The 17,481-nt window shown below is 40.4% G+C and overlaps 1 protein-coding gene across 2 annotated transcripts in view; it reads left to right on the top strand.

Annotated features, from left to right (window-relative positions):
* LOC135491371 (GRAM domain-containing protein 4-like) overlaps window positions 1-17,481 on the top strand; it is a 40,125-nt gene that overhangs the window by 4,965 nt on the left and 17,679 nt on the right. For both annotated transcript variants that reach the window (XM_064777191.1, XM_064777192.1), the window contains exons 2-15: window positions 3,109-3,320; window positions 3,685-3,901; window positions 4,493-4,625; window positions 5,594-5,727; window positions 8,000-8,147; window positions 8,644-8,669; window positions 9,062-9,153; window positions 10,743-10,834; window positions 11,639-11,687; window positions 12,257-12,331; window positions 13,299-13,342; window positions 13,731-13,840; window positions 14,721-14,875; window positions 16,121-16,253. In XM_064777191.1, the coding sequence (XP_064633261.1) occupies window positions 3,153-3,320; window positions 3,685-3,901; window positions 4,493-4,625; window positions 5,594-5,727; window positions 8,000-8,147; window positions 8,644-8,669; window positions 9,062-9,153; window positions 10,743-10,834; window positions 11,639-11,687; window positions 12,257-12,331; window positions 13,299-13,342; window positions 13,731-13,840; window positions 14,721-14,875; window positions 16,121-16,253 (1,576 nt within the window). In that variant the 5' untranslated portion in view covers window positions 3,109-3,152. The remainder of the gene's footprint in view (window positions 1-3,108; window positions 3,321-3,684; window positions 3,902-4,492; window positions 4,626-5,593; window positions 5,728-7,999; window positions 8,148-8,643; window positions 8,670-9,061; window positions 9,154-10,742; window positions 10,835-11,638; window positions 11,688-12,256; window positions 12,332-13,298; window positions 13,343-13,730; window positions 13,841-14,720; window positions 14,876-16,120; window positions 16,254-17,481) is intronic.

Raw genomic sequence — 17,481 nt, 5'->3', positions numbered from 1 at the left:
GTGATGGGAGAGAGGTGCCTGTTGATTTTGGCTGCAATCTGAGAGGTACCCAAACAAATTTGGCCTTGATCTGGTGTACAGTATGGCTGCCAAGTAGCAATTACGGATTTTGCGTTGTGGCCTGTTATGCCAGAACAAGTCACTTAATGGGCTTGACTTTTCTTTGGCGGGAATACCGGGATGGGGGCCGTGGGATGGAAAAGTTGCCCTATCAGTTATGGGTCCTGTCCAATATCCATGGCCGCTAGGCAGCCACCTTATATTTTGCATTGCAATACTGCAGAACAAATCACCGGATTGGCTTGAATTCTTTGTAGCGTGATAGGTGGGGTGGGGGGAGGTGCCTTATTAAGTTGGGACCCAATCTGTATCAGTATGGCCATCTTGGATTTCGTATTACAGACTGTAGTCTTTTTGGGCATTTCTTTTTGGCTCACCGTTGGGGGAGTCTATACGATAGGCCTGTGTCCGTCGTCGTTGTCGTCCATATCCTGTGTGGCACGTTTCTTAACCGCTTGTGCTATGAACTTGAAACTTTGTACACATTATGACCTAGGTCACATGACCTCTGACAGCCAATTTCGGTCCGGTCTGATTCTTCACCTGGCCACCAGGGGGCTAAAACCAAAAACTTTAAAAATGCGACAACTCGTTTATTACTGATTTGTTTTTGCTAAAAATTTTATGGTGGTTACCCCTAGCAAGGATACATCACATATCATACGGGTTTTTGATTTGACTTACTGGTCAAGGTCACAGAGGTCAAACTCTAAAATTTCACCGATAGTGGCACGTTTTGTCTTTATTCGTCCTATAGTCTTTAAATTTGGTATGTAGACACCTGTTACGTAGCTGTACATGTTGACAAAAAATCAGTCGATGTGGCATACTTTTCAAGGTCACAGAGGTCAAATGGTGTGAATTGGCCGTTTGTGTGTTAATATGTCACGTTTCTTAACCACTAAAGCTATGAACTTTAAACTTGGTACACATGACCCCCTAGGTCAGATGACCTATGACACTGATTTTCGGTCCGGTCTGATTCTTAACTTGACCACCAGGGGGCCAAAACCAAAAATTTGAATAGTGCCATATCCTGCTTATTACTGATCAGTTTTTGGTAAAAATGTTATGGTAGATACTCTTAGCAAGGATACATCACATTATGATACTGGTTTTTGATTTGACGTGCTTGTCAAGGTCACAGAGGTCAAATGGCGTAAATTGGCCATTTGAGCGTAACTGTGGAACGTTTGTTAACCCCTAAGGCTATGAACTTGAGACTTTGTACAAAGGACCCCCTAGGTCAGCTGACCCTGAATTTCAGTCTGGTCTGATTCTTGACTTGGCCACCAGGGGGCCAAAAGTGAAAACCTAGAAAGTGTGATATCTCGTTACTGATTAGTTTTTTTGGTAAAAATTTTATGATCATACTCAGTTAGCAAGGATACATCACATATGATACGGGTTTTTGATTTGACCTTCTTGTCAAGGTCACAGAGGTCAAATGGCGTAAATTGGCCATTTGAGCGTACACTGTGGAACGTTTGTTAACCCCTAAGGCTATGAACTTGAGACTTTGTACAAAGGACCCCCTAGGTCAGCTGACCTCTGACCCTGAATTTCAGTCCGGTCTGATTCTCGACTTGGCCACCAGGGGGCCAAAAGTGAAAACCTAGAAAGTGTGATATCTCGCTTGTTATTGATTCGTTTTCAATAACATTTTTATGGTAGGTTCTCCTAGCAAGGATACATCACATATCATATGAGTTTTTGATCTGACCTGCTTTTCAAGGTCACAGCTCTAGGTCAAATGGCGTAAATTCGTCGTTTGATTGTAACTATGGCACGTTTCTTAACCACTAAAGCTATGAACATGAAATTTGGTACACATGACTCCCTACGTCATGTAACCTTGGACACCGAATTTCGAGGCCAAAACTAAAATAGGTAAAAAGTGCAATATCTCGTTTATAAGTGACTTGTTTTTGATGATATTATTATGGTACTTACTCCAAGCAACGATACATCACATGTCATACCGACTTTGGTTTGACCTATACACTATACATGTACAATGTTTCTTAACCTGGATGAATTCCAAAGCACCAAATATCTCTACGGTGAGCACAATGGCCCCTGGCCGTTTCATTGTTTGTTTATTTTTATTTATATGTCAAGCTGAAATTTTCACAAGGCGATAGTGAGTGTTACTTGCACTCTCTCTAGCATGTTTGGGGGGGGGGTCAGAGTCATACCCTTTCCTTTTTTCCACAATGAAAATTACTTAAAAGTGTCTGTATGGAAAAATTGAATTTGAAGACCTATTGAACTGTGTAGTAAAAGTACATGTATTATTTTCCAGCTCATAAGAGTTTGTATTTTTTGAGCTGATTTCAAGGGGGGGTGGCACTTATAAAAATCAGACCTACCTGACCACTTTGTCGGGTTAGTATACCTTCCACAAACACCCCCACCTTCACCTCAAACCTCCGGTTCTGAGCTGGAACAAATTTCTCAGAAAACGCCTTCTTGAAGCTGTCTCTAACAAGTGAAATACACCAATGTCAGGTGCTGTGATCTTCTCCCCGCCAAGGTTGTGGAATTGATCAATACAGCAATGTATGTTCCCAAGGCACAGCTATGACAGATTTATAGGTCAGTGGATTGAAAGAAAGGGTTAAGGGTGTCTAGCATACCATACCGGGCCATGTAGAATTAGTGGAATGAGCGGATTCTGAGCTTCAATCACCTGGAAAAGCCAGTATTTGTCGCGATGATCATCACCATGCCTGAACTCTGAAGACGAAAGGAGGTACGGTAATGCAGCGCTGCACACGACTACCGACTGAACTAAACTGTCCCTACAGACCAGTTTTCATGCCCTCATTGTGAGTCATGGCTCAAAGACTGTAAAAAGTGATTTTCAAATAATCTTTGTGGCGTATCGAACAAATTAAAACCTAATGAAGTCATTAAGTCCCATTTTGTGTGTAATTATATCATATTTTGTACAGAATCCGCTCATTCTGCTAATTCTACATCGCCAGCATACCGTACCATAGGGAATTGCACACTTGTAATTCAAGTACCTGTTGTCTACTTCAGGCTGGTGATTGAACTCGGTGTTCTATGATGTCAATGAGGGCACAATGAGCCTACGAAGTGCATTTAAAGCCAAATTCAAAAGCTTCGAACAACGTGATGGCACTGGAGATGGTCCCAAACGTGACCCCCTGACAAAAGCAACTAGCCTCCCAAATGATGAGAGCGACCTGTACCAGAGTACAGAGTTTAAGGACTGTGTCGAGAGCAGGGAGGTAAGCATTTGAATTTTTGTGGGGAAGTTATCAGACATGGAATTGTGCACTGCATAAATAAACTGCATCATTTCACCCTCAAATTCAAATTCAGTTTGAAATAAAGCTTTATTACACGAACGGCCGATGTCTGGTAATATTGCAATGATACATAACGAAATTACAGTTACAACAAATTAGCATTCAAAAAACAGGTGAGCCAACAAGTTTAAATACAATAATCTATGAAGAGAAATGAATCATTGAATTATTGATTTGCAAACCTTAAAAAACCCAAACTCAATCTCATCAAGCAAGATTAAGGGCATTGAGTGCAACTCCTTGCCCAAACTTCTTTTAAATGTTTTTCCTTCTATTCCAATAGGATTCCAAACATGGCCCTTCAATCATATCATTTGGCAGTGGTGGAGGTGGGGCAGGAAGTCCAGGGAGTTCACCACCCACTAGCCCAAGGCAAACACACAACGTATCACTGGATGGGGAAGGCTTCAAGGATCGTGAAGAGAAGGCTGTCTATGAGGGTCAGCTGACCCAGCTTCAAGAACAACTGGTGGCAGCCATGATAGAAAATCAAAATCTTGGTAAGGTTTTTAATTGTCGTAATGAATTTTAGAACATCTGCAATCAGAATGGGGAGGGGGATTTCCAGTCGGAAATCAAAATTTTGTTTCACTGGAGCATTGACCAATTACATGGAATCATTTTTGAGAGATCTGCGGTTAATTTTGATTTCATGATGGCACAAGATTTTTTTGGTTCGAATTTTTAGTATGTGTGTGACTCAAAAAATTTATCAATGAAATAAGAACACTGCTCGAGTGTGTGATCTGAGTCGCCATGTCACACGGGTTGATTTTCTCCGGCCTTAGAAAGCTCGAGGCCACAGGACATGAGCTGTCTGCCCAGAGAAAATTAACTAGTGCGATCTGGTGACGAGGATCAGACACAAGGGTAGTGTTATATTTGTCATATACCACACATATTCCCAGAAATACTAAGTAAAGTACCTAACTATTTTTCTCGCTTGCTTACATGAAAACTTTACGATTGCGCTTGACACTACATCATGATATCGTAGGAAAAGATGACGTCAAGCCAGTTATCATTGTTGTGATGTGAATCATACATGATTAAAAGCACCCTAATATTTTGGAACTGTAACTTCCTTCCAGCTGGAGAACTTAAAGAAATCAAAGACAAAAGTCAACTGGATAAACTTCATCGCCAGTTAGAGTTTGAGAAGGAGAGGAATCAGATTCTTACCAATCGGCTGAAAGAAAAAACTAAGGAGTCAAGACAGGCAAGGTGGGTGGACCATTGAAAGGGCTGACTGTACCGCCAGATTGTAGAATACTAAAATGTTTGCACTATAATGCCAGAGCACTCCGTATTTACATGCATGTACTGTCCGATGTAGTAGGGTCATTCCGAGTAAATGAATGTGACCCTCTTTCCTCTCTGATAGGTAGCTAGAAGGTCAAGGTTACCTGGAACCAGTGTGCCATTGGAGGGTCAAAGGTCAAGGTCATAAAGTCATTGTTCCATGACTCATCTAAGGTCCTTGGCCTGTTTGCCTCTAAGCTTTACAAACATGTGCTGTTTGACTTGCGAGACAAGACCACTAATGAATATTCATAGCTTGGAGGGTCGAGGCCTATCAATTAGACGAGTGCATGTTTTTAACTCTCAAGTACATATTTGGAGAGGTATTGAAAAAATATTTGTTGTGGCAAGTCTACAGATATAAAGAAATTATTTGATGAAAAAATTAATTTCGAATTTTGCTAATTGGGTAATAGGGGGCGTGTTTTGAGTTTTTTTCTGCCAGTTGGCTGAAAAGAGTGGAAATATCAAAGTCTGTCTAATTTGTCGATTATCAAAAAATTTCCGTGGTCAATCACCAGTTTATTTTTCACCATTTACTTGCCCGACTGTCCGGAATAACATAATCTAAATTTCAGATTCACAACCGCACGCATTATTTGATGCGTCGCAGTCAAACATTGACAATTTAACTGCTAAAAGGCTTAAAAAATCAATTGTGGTCTTGTCTCTTGCAGATTACACTCAAGGGTCTACAAGGTCAAGGTCAAATGGTCCAAATTTCATGTGTGGTCAAATTGTTACCGTAGTAATGAACTGATCTCAACCAAACTTGGTAATAGTAACTAAAAAAAAATTGGAAATCATCCATCCAGATTTCTGAACTGTCTATTGGGCTCATAACTGCAAAGATCTTCATTGTAAAATTCTCAAAATGATCACATTTTCAGCTTCAAGAAACATCGATCCATCGGAAAAGGTTCTTCATCATCCACAGATGGCATTGACGTGGCTGGGATCGGGGACGACTGGGTTGACATGGCCCAGGAGATATCAGAAGACACTGTTCTCACCCCTGATGTTGGTAAGTCTCGCATAGTGTTTGGGTACTGATTGGCCAGTCATGAGTGGGATGGAGCTGGTCAGTCCACCTGGCAGCACGATTCTTATGACTATATTAGTATCGGGGGATTTTGAATTTTTGCTAAGAGCTGTATTATTTGCTTGCAGAGGGTTGCATTCTTTCTTGTGATGAACTTGAAGTTTATGCATCCGGGTCATGGTCAAACTGCTCTGAAATTGAAATATGCCCATAACGTCATCTCCAGACTAGCTGGTGGTCTGGAACCATCATATCTATGCCCAGATTATCTTTGACACTCTTTCAGATTATGTGATGACCGTGAAGGTCATGGGGTCAAGGTCATGATCAAATACTTATATAGACATATGCTCCTTAAGCCGGAAACTAGCTTAGGGCAGAGTACTAACATCTATACTGAGGTTATCGAGATAAGTATGAAGGTCATGGGTCATGGTCATACAGCATCAAAATGGAAATTTGCTCATAACTTTTATAGCAGGAAACTAGCCAGATGACTGGTAGCAGCATTTATGCTCAAGTCATTGAGGAAGTCCTTTCAGATTGAATAATGGTTCAAAGGGTCTGGGTCAAGGTCATACTACTTTGAAATGGAATTATGCTCTTATAATTTTATCTGGAAACCAGTTTGTGGTCTGGGACCAACATCTCCCTCTACCTTGACTACTCAAGATCATGGTCAAACAGCTCTTAAATGAAAATCTGCTCATAATGAATCTAACATGCGTCCTGTTAACAAAAATCTACATAACAGTTATAGAGAATGCACTTTTAGATTGTTTGTAATACATTGTAACAATCTTGACAGTCCAATGTCAAGGTCAAGATATTGTTGAGGTGGCCACCTGTCTGTCTGTGGGTGCACTTTCTGTCTGTCTTGTCTCTCTAAGTCCACTTCACTATCATCTCACCTTCAACGTCAATGGCAATGCTATTTTTCTATTTTGTTTAAAAACAGGTTCATACATACTATGTAACCTTTTAATATGGATAAATTTTAACAATTCTGTTGTGATGGATATTAAAGGAGTAGATATTTACATGCCAAGTTTTGTTCCTCTGGGTTGTCCATTACTGCACAAAGACTGTGTTTATTTCTGAGTTCTTTGGGCCGCATTTTAAAATAAACCTAGCTGTTCATATGAGTGTGTTCGAGTTGTTGACATTGTGAGGATTTGTTTGACAACCAACCTTACCATTGTAGACATGTCAGATAAAACTCAGTATACGATGTCACTGTACTCCATGCAGCAGCTGCATAATTACAGTTACCAACTCAATCAATCTTATGGCCAGCTGTGGGGAAATATTTGATTTATACTCGTATGGTAACAATGTTGATTTTATGGATGGAACTCCAAGTCAGAAAAATCCGGTTGAAAGATTTATGATTGTATATGACCACAACGTCAACTGAAAGCAAAATATTTAATTTCTTTGTTGCTGAAGCCAGTGTGTTTCGCATTTTCTGTGCTAGAAATTGATCAGAAAATATTGCCAAACATGCCATTGAGTGTATTAGATTTGCACCCTAGCTATTTTGACTTGTGAGATCTTTGCCAGATAGCCACGTCACCTGAATCATTGTCAGGTCAGTGGCATGCTGGCATCACGCAATATTGTCCCTGGGATATGATTGTTTTGTCAAGTAATGTCAGCAACCTGCCTCCGATGTAAACAGTCATAAATCAATTTGGGATGTTTTTAACGAGGGGCCTGACATAATGATAGAACATATGGTCATGATGTAACAGGTGCCTGGGGATGGTTTTTTCTCTTTGCAAACGCACTTAAACATGAACTTTTACCAAAATTAAAGAACAGAAATTTTAAGGAGGAGCTTGTTTTCAAGCTCTCTTTTGAATGCATTGCAATCACATGCTGGCGAGTTACTATGTACAGTAGAACCTCTCTATTAAGGTCACCCTCGGGACTGACATTGACAAGTGCTGTCTTTAATAGAGAGGTGTCCTGATTAGAGAGGTCAAATTGAATAGAAACAACCAATTTGGGACCAAAACTAGTGTCCTTAATAGAGAGGTTGTCCTTAATAGAGAGGTGTCCGCTAACAGAGGTTCCACTGTATTTGTTGGTGTAAATTCTATAAAAGTGCATAACTCAGGTATGGAGGCTGATACTGTGGCATGAAAGGTGACTGGGCAGCCAACAGCTTCGCGCTAATAAAATGCTCTTACTTATTTCGTCGGTCCTTTAACATCTTTAACTTTAATGAGTTAGTTTTTTTCTTCTCCAGCCGCCCCACCGCCCCCGAAGCCCTCATTAACCCGCCGCCTACACGAATGGCTGTACAGCTTCTTCTATGAACTCATAGCTGACTTCTCCGAGGAAGTTGAAACAGAACAACAACAGGAAGGAGAGGATGTCCCGTTAACTGTCAAACAGTAAGTCTCATGGAGTTGTCTAGTTCAGGCAGGCTGGTGTAGTAAAACAGTCACCAGCAACAACTTTGAAATTTAGGGTAACTGTTCCAAGTCCAACTGCTTCCACTTACAATTATCATAGAACAAGCTTTTAATATAGTCTGTGGATTCTATGAAAAAAATGTGGGAGTGATTGGGTTTTACTTTAAAGATATAGATTATCAAAATTTATTATGTGCTGGAAACAGAGATGGCAAACTATGATTGTTAGTAGTCCTGAGCGCTGTATAACTGCAGCTCGGCCCTGTGATACTCCCAGAGAGTAGAGCTTGAATCATGAATGTACAGGCCAATAGCTAGGGGTAATAACGTGAAGCACTTTGAGCGACTGAAACCAGCAAGAATTATTTTCATTAGCATTAGTAATTCAAGTGTGTGTCATACTCCTGAATAATTCCCCCTCCTCTAACACAATCACTTGTAATGTATTGTGCATCATTTTCTTCATTATTTTTAGGTTGAAAGAAAATATCAAAAGATTTTGTGAGTATAGCGTCATTGAGGGAACACTTCATTTCAAAATATTGACAGATACTCACACTACATGTACCAACTCCACATTTGATATTGCCTGCTGAGTGTTTGGTAACTGCAGAAAAGTTAGTAACTTATGACCTAAAGACATGATTTGTTTGTATGCATTGCTTACATGTGTCCAACTAGCAATTAGAAATAAACATTGCCTTCGTACAACAAGTTCTAGACTTGCCAACTTGAAACACACACACTGAAAATCGTCATGTAGAATATTTCAATATTGGGTGCACTCAACGGAACTGTTAAAATTTATCTCCAATGTGTATTTATACAGTTCTGAGTTTCCAATTTCAATTTCAAGTTTTTAGTGAACTGACAAACTTTTCTTTGTCTTTCAGATGCTGCAACGAAACCCATTGTAAATACTACAAAAGGTGTGAAGGCTATGTTATCGTGGAAAACCCCGTCTTTATCGCTTCTGGTGCTATCTGTAAGTATGGCTGACTAACTTACGTTCCTTCCTCATCAACATGATCCATACATTGAAAGTTTGTATGGTAAACCGGGTAATGAAACCAGGTGTTTTGATTTTATGCATTTTGCTTGTGGCCAAAAAAAATCCCTCGTAAAACTTTCCTTGTTTACAGCAGTGGACATAGTTTAGCTCGAAAAACTCCATTTTGACAGCAAAACAGCTTGCCTCATTTTCTTACATTCCAATACTACTCCATTGCATCTCTAACACTTGACAGATCTTAGTCATTTCCACTCAACTGGCAAATAAGTCAAAGGGTTTGATGTGTCTAAGACAATCTGCATTGTCTTTCACCTATCAACATGACAAAATAAAGCTTGAAATCTGAACCAGTGGCAGTTCACATTAGTCATATCTCTATGACACCAAGTGCTGAGTTCTTGTAGTTGCTTTTTAGCTCACCTCTTAGCAGAGGTGAGCTTATCCCATACCGTGGCGTCCGTCGTCCGTCGTCGTCGTCGTCGTCGTCGTCGTCGTCGTCGTCCGTCGTCCGTCGTCCGTTAGCAGGGCACGTTTCGTAACTGTTAGAGCTATTGAGTTGAAACTTGGTACACATGTACCCTTATGTAATGACACTTTGGAGACCAAGTTTCGGTCCGATTCGTTTCATGGTTTGGCCACCAGGGGGCCAAACGTTAAAAGTGAAAATGTGCAATATCTCCCTTAATAGTAGTCGGGAAATTTTGAAAAAAATATGGTGGGTACTTCTAGCAAAGGTGCATCATATATCCTCCGGGTTTTTGATTTGACCTCCTTTTCAAGGTCACAGAGGTCAAATGGTGTAAATTGGCCGTTAGGATGTAACGATGGCACGTTTCTAAACTGCAATGACTATTGATACCAAATTTGGTACACATTTACCCCTTAGTCAGGTGATCTCAGGGACCAAAGTTTGGTCCAATATGATTCACCACTTGACCACCAGGGGGCAAAATCCAAAAACCTTAAAAATGTGATTATTCCTTAACTTCTTGCCCGATTGCCACCAATTTGATATCATTGGTACATCTAACCACCATACAGTATATGTCACACAGGTTTTTAATTTGACCTTCTTGTCAAGGTCACAGAGGTCAAATGACGTAAATTCGCCGTCACGCCGTAACTATGGCACGTTTCTTAACTGCAATGACTATTGATCACAAATTAAGTACACATGTACCCCTTGGTCAGGTGATCTCAGGTACCGAAGTTTGGTGCGATCTGATTTGCCGTTTGGCCTCCAGGGAGGGGGCCAAATCCTAAATTCATCAAAATGCCATTATTCCTAGTAATGACCAATTTTATATCATAGGTACATCTAATTCTAACAACCATTCAATGTGTCACCCGGGTCTTCTTTGATTTGACCTACTTTTCAAGGTCACAGAGGTCGAATGTACTGTAAATTGGCCATTTTGGGGAAATTGTAATTGCTTGGACCTACATCAAACCTAACACTACATGACACAATACCATGCTCTTTATCCATCTTTCCTCCACATGAGGTGAGCACAATGGCCCTGGCCATTTCATTTTAGCTGTATTTCTGCTGTAATTTTCAGTTATACATGTACGCCGTATGGTATGATTGGCTGCTACCACTCATCATGTTCCTGGCCGTCTTTCGCCTTTCTGTGAACTTTCTTAGACACAGGTAAGTCAACTGACTAAAAGAACAGTGGCATACCCGTATCTGTACACAGTAGAACCTCTCTAATAAGGACACCCTTGGGACTGAGAAGTGCTCTCCTCGATATTGAGGTGTCCTGATAAGAGAGGTCAAATTGAATGAAAACCACCAATTTGGGACCAAAACTAGTGTCCTTAGAAGGGAGGTTGTCCCTAATAGAGAGGTGTTTGCTAAGGGAGGTTCTACTGTATCTGTATTATGGGTAAAATTGTGCCCCTTTTGAGGTTTTAGAATCCTAATCTGCATATAGCTTCCTTCAGACCACGTTTAAACCAGTCCGGATCCTGATCCAATATTTTCACAAACTTGACATCATTAGGGAAAATGGCTGCAGCTCGGGCCTCGGGGCGACATTTTGAAGAAAATGAAATTCTACGTGAAGATAGTGACCTTTGCTTTTCACTAGCTTGCCCCGTTTAGGAGTTGAAATGACCTTCAAGGAATAAATTATTCCAGTTGTCTCATCACTGTACCACAAAGATGGGCCACTTTCAGTTGCTGTGACTACATGTAGGCAAGGAGTGGATTTGTAGTTGGGTGTGTTTTGAATTCATCCCTGGCTCCGTTGATTGATTTCTGGCCCAGGTACAGCATTTCTAGCATATGACGAAGTAATTTTGGTGCTAAAAGTTCCATTTTTAAAACACCGAATGCTCTGTGTGTGAAGGCAGAGATGTGTGCGAACTTTAAGAACTTCAATATCGTCAATCAAATTCATTCGGAAGTATGACTTGAAGGAAGATTTATCCATGACACGTTTTCTTCCAGAGGTTGGAATGTAGATGTCCATTACCTGCAATATCAAGAAGATAAAGAGGTAAAACAGCCTTTGTCTTGCTGTGGTGAAGCTTTTCACACAACTGATTGAATGACGCCAGAGTTTAGCATTCATGGTGGTTGATTAGAAAAATGAAATCCAATTTCGCATAAAGAGCATGAAGACATGAAGTGCATGAAGGCAAAATTCCCAGAGTTATTGCTAAAGTGTATTTGTTTCTTTTATATTCTCAACATTTTGAACTCCAAGCCAAGGGTGGAGCATTTGTCTTTGACCGTTTTTGGAGTACAGTAGAACCTCCCTATTAAGGACACCTTCGGGACTGACTAGTGCTCTCTTTAATAGAGAGGTGTCCTGATTAGGGAGGTCAAATTGAATGGAAATAACCAATTTGGGACCAAAACTAGTGTCCTTAATAGAGAGGTTGTCCTTAATGGAGACTTGTCTGCTAAGGGAGGTTCCACTCTATTTTAAGGCATGGATAGCTCAACCACTTAAGAATTTGCGGCTGTAAATTTGTTTGGTTTGAATGTCTTTCACACTGTCTGATTCACTTGGACTCTCTACTCAGTATGCCTTTTAATCAAAATCCTATGTCCATTTTACAGGAGGTAGAAGAAAAAGACACGACGGGAGTTGGAGATAAGTTTAATCTGGTTCTACAGGTTGCAAAGAGTGTCCAGGTGAGTGGAAAAGCAAGTCACGATCAAGATATTCAATTATGATAATAATATAGGTTTCGCTTTGAAAACAAAGACTGATTTTACAGTATGTAGTAAGGACGTTTGGTTTGAATTGTATGAAATACAGTCTACCTGTTACGGAACCTTAAACATGTTAAAGGGGTACACAGTTCGGAATTACTCGTGGTTCAGTTGAATAGAAATCCACTAATACACAATGTCGTAGTGCAGTTATTATGAATACGAACTTGTTGAAAATTGGTATTGATGGTATTTTTATATCTGTCTACAGAAAGGCAGTGCTGAAATTTATATTTAGTATGTATTTACGCAATTGAAAGTATTCAAATTCAATTACAAATTCAAATTTTTTTAATGAATGGCGTAGGCCTTTAAAGGTCACCTGCAACACTTTTAACTTGGGGAAAATATAATAGGGCATAAGATAAGAAACAATGTGGTGAAAACCGCAGTGTGACAGACTAACGTTGTACGATATTTTAATGCCATGTAGTGAGAAGATAGTGCACTTTATAATAATTTTCAATGGGAATTAACGTCATGACGTAAATGGCGATATACCGCAGATGTGGCGATACATATCGCGAAACGTTACAAGAAAAAAGGCCCTGTAGAAATGGCGTCTTCAGTTGTAGTGCATTGGCTTATGTGAAAAGACTGCTCAGCCGTTCCAAGAACGAATGTACCTGTCCACAATGGACTGGTTTCACCCTTTAGACCCAAGCAAGATTTCATTTCTGTTTTAGCCCCAGTATTTGATAAATAGCCGGTATATTTACACTATTTGATCAGGTAACATTTGTAATGCTATCCTTTCGTTTTGAGATAGAAGACCAACTGATAATCTTGGGTAGCTGTTCAAGTTCTTAAGAACAAACTTTGGTCTGAGAAAATGCTTCAGTTATGCTCCTGTCTTGCAATAAAATTTAAATCCTATTATTTTCAGAATGGTCTTGGCCAAATAGCAGACAGTTTGGAGAAAATGAAAAAGTATGTAAGAGTGTTGTCTTCTCTATCTCACATGTCTGAGTTCAATCAAGTTTGGAGAAATTTAATCTGGCCCAGTGTGTGTAGGGACTGAAATAAATAAGTAATACCGTCTTCAACCTCTTTCTGGTCATCAAAACAAATAGTTCAAGAGTTTCTCTGGCTTGAATTATGCTTCAAGTGATGGCTGTCTTCATTGCTTACAATCTGTCACCTGGGACATCTGCCACTTGGGAAGATTAGGACTCGGAGATTGATCTGGCATGCTTCATGAAGTACTATGTACTAGGTGCTGACAGTTGAAAAAAAGTATGGTAGTAAATAACACAGAATCCCCACCCTTCAATTTATAAAGTGGACACTGTATTTTATGGAACACTTGTCATTTCAGCTTGATGACGTGGAAGCAGCCTACTGCCACTGCCAAGATGTATTTTTCCATGTGTTTCATGTTCATCCTGTCCTGTTTCCTGCCAGGATATGTCTGTTTTACAGTAACAGGTAAGCTGTCCTGTTTCCTAATGGGATATGTCTGTTTTACAGTAACAGGTAAGCTATCCTGTTTCCTAATGGGATATGTCTGTTTTACAGTAACAGGTAAGCTGTCCTGTTTCCTGCCAGGATATGTCTGTTTTACAGTAACAGGTAAGCTGTCCCGTTTCCTGCCAGGATATGTCTGTTTTACAGTAACAGGTAAGCTGTCCTGTTTCCTGCCAGGATATGTCTGTTTTACAGTAACAGGTAAGCTGTCCTGTTTCCTGCCAGGATATGTCTGTTTTACAGTAACAGGTAAGCTGTCCTGTTTCCTGCCAGGATATGTCTGTTACAGGTAAGCTGTCCCGTTTCCTGCCAGGATATGTCTGTTTTACAGTAACAGGTAAGCTGTCCCGTTTCCTGCCAGGATATGTCTGTTTTACAGTAGCAGGTAAGCTGTACCATTTCCTGCCAGGATATGCCTGTTTTTACAGTAACAAGTAAGCTGTCCCGTTTCCTGCCAGGATATGTCTGTTTTACAGTAGCAGGTAAGCTGTCCCATTTCCTGCCAGGATATGCCTGTTTTTACAGTTACAGGTAAGCTGTTCTGTTTCCTGCCAGAATATGCCTGTTTTACAGTAACCGGTAAGCTGTCCTGCTTCCTGCCCAGATATGTCTGTTTTCCTGGGATGTGTCTGCTTTACAGTTACATTTATGGTATATGCTATAATCAAGTGTTACAGAATTTGTTCATTAATTAGTCCCTCTGATTTATAATGCTTTTGAAAGGCTTAAGATTTTAGCAGAATTTAACATGAATAATGTTAAAGTTATGCCAAATTATTGAAGGTGACTTCACCACTGTATTCAACTTCAGCTAAAAAACTCAACCGCTCCTTATTTTCAGCTCTTTACATGGGCGTCAAACTCTTTCTCATCGACTACATATTCAATCGTTTCCCTCGAGTGAGAGCGAAACATGACACAGCATATCAAGTGTGGCAACAATTGCCAACAGATGCCGAGCTAGAGCGGAGGACCACTCGAGCTGAAATAGACAGGGTAGGTGCAATTCATGAATCTGTCTTTATTTGTACTAAGCCTTATATAGTTACGTGCAGTTTACTTTTAACCCTATAACACCTGGAGCCACTGCCAGTGCAAGTGCTTATTCCCCTAGGCCCTCGACGTAATTTTACCTGGAAATCACATTTTTTGCGGTGGGTCCAGTTTTTCACAAAATGACATAGGTGAACTTCCAAATAATGTATTACAAGTCCTGTTTATTTGAGAGAAGATGAAATTTCCTATTAGATAGGGTACATCCGAATCGGAATCAAACAAAAAATCCATTTCAGCAATTCAAATGTCCGACCTGCATTTACTGGCTTGAAGAGAAAGAAAAACTTAATCGTCAAATATCTCTAAAACTTCTACAGCAACCACCATTGTTCATCCGGGCATTTGAAAGCTTAATTTCATAGATTAATATTAGGCGGCGCTCTGAAGAAGATCGGTAGCTAAGCGTGCGAAATTTGAATATGGATGTTTGGGCGTCATCGGACCCCTCCAGTGAGATCGGTGGCGGGTGTCAATGGGCGCCTCCAGGTGTTACAGGGTTAAAGTTGTGCTATCCGGTGTTTATCTCGTTAAAAAACATTTTTTTCCATTGAAAACTTAGTTCCTGAAAGGGATGATCATTGGAAAAGATGTTAGATTAATATTATCTTGACCAGATTTCTAACCTCAACAAAATTCGACTGGAGCAGGAACTTAATATTGGGCATGTTTATTTGGCTGATGATGCTTAGATGCGAGAACTAGGTCACCTGCATCAATTAAAAAAAGGAATTTAAATTGTGTTATAAGGTCGTTTTTGTAACGGAAATGTGGGGCCCCAATGGCTAAATAGACCCCCCATCTTTCACGCAAACCCTTTAATAAAGCCAGGGGCATACTATAACCCTTTAGCTATTGTAGGTGTTGAATGCATGCAAAATTTCCATATGGTGCTGCACAAATTTTGGCTGAATTTTTAACTTGATCCTGTGGCCGAGGTATGTTTCTTCTCGTGCTCCAGGGAAATACAGGAATGCATTAAAAATGCATTAAAAATCTTCAGTAGCTAAAGGGTTAAAAGATACCTGTCACCCCCTCCCCCGTCCCCCTCACACACAAAGGCCTGGCGTCAACTCTCAGTTATATGACTCAGATATGACTCAGTCTGTTTTCACAATCAGAAGGCTAGAATAAGATCCCTTTAACCAAACAGACCCTCCACTATGATGCCATTCCTCCATATTCCAGTACATCCTGCCTCCAACTCCATTGGATATGACGGAGGATGAAGGCGATTTCCTGTCACGACCGTTACTCTCCGCTGAAGATCGCTATTTCCTAGAGCTGTTTTCATTGCCGCAGACTGAGTGTCCTCTCCCGGGTAAGTCCATGTAATCAACATTTAGTCACTTATTCCACAAAGTCACCCATCTGTAATTTTGATTGATAAGCATCGATAAGCTTTAAAACTGATTGTGATTCGTGCTTCTCATACAGTAATGTGGAGATTCTGCCACCATCCCAATATATCCATGTGTCTGTATCGAACCTTTCTAAGCAGACACCTCTCTATTAAGGACAATCTCTCTATTAAGAACGCTAGTTTTGGTCCCAAATTGGTTGTTTCTATTCGATTTGACCTCTCTAATCAGGTCACCTCTCTATAAGGACACTAGTTTTGGTCCCAAATTGGTTATTTCCATTCAATTTGACCTCTCTAATCAGGACACCTCTCTATAAAGACAGCACTTGTCAGTCCCAAAGGTGTCCTCAATAAAGAGGTTCTACTGTATATAAACAATACATAAACACCTGCTCAATGATTGATTTGATTTCAGTTCTGTCATGACAGCATGGGATATCAGGATGCAATAAGCAGAAGTGAATGTCATTGTCAATGTATTGTTTAGCCATTTTTGATGTCACTGTGATGTTATGCAACAATCTTCACAGAGAGGCTGTTGTGAATGGATCAGTTGCCAAATTTCATGCCAAAATATCAGTGTCTCTCCACACATCGAATTCCACCCCTTCAATGTTGGCTTTTTAGCTCACCTCTTAGCAGAGGTGAGCTTATCCCATACCGTGGCGTCCGTCGTCGTCGTCGTCGTCGTCGTCCGTCGTCCGTTAGCAGGGCACGTTTCGTAACTGTTAGAGCTATTGAGTTGAAACTTGGTACACATGTACCCTTATGTAATGACACCTTGGAGACCAAGTTTCGGTCCGATTCGTTTCATGGTTTGGCCACCAGGGGGCCAAACGTTAAAAGTGAAAATATGCAATATCTCCCTTAATAGTAGTCGGGAAATTTTGAAAAAAATATGGTAGGTACTTCTAGCAAAGGTGCATCATATATCCTCCGGGTTTTTGATTTGCCCTCCTTTTCAAGGTCACAGAGGTCAAATAGTGTAAATTGGCCGTTAGGATGCAACGATGGCACGTTTCTAAACTGCAATGACTATTGATCCCAAATTTGGTACACATTTACCCCTTAGTCAGGTGATCTTAGGGACCGAAGTTTGGTCCAATATGATTCACCACTTGACCACCAGGGGGCAAAATCCAAAAACCTTAAAAATGTGATTATTCCTTAACTTCTTGCCCGATTG

Source organism: Lineus longissimus, chromosome 7 (genome assembly GCF_910592395.1).
Source record: "Lineus longissimus chromosome 7, tnLinLong1.2, whole genome shotgun sequence".
Taxonomy (NCBI): Eukaryota; Metazoa; Nemertea; class Pilidiophora; order Heteronemertea; family Lineidae; genus Lineus; species Lineus longissimus.
Note: the sequence above shows the minus strand (reverse complement) of the source record. Positions and strands in the feature narration are given on the sequence as shown.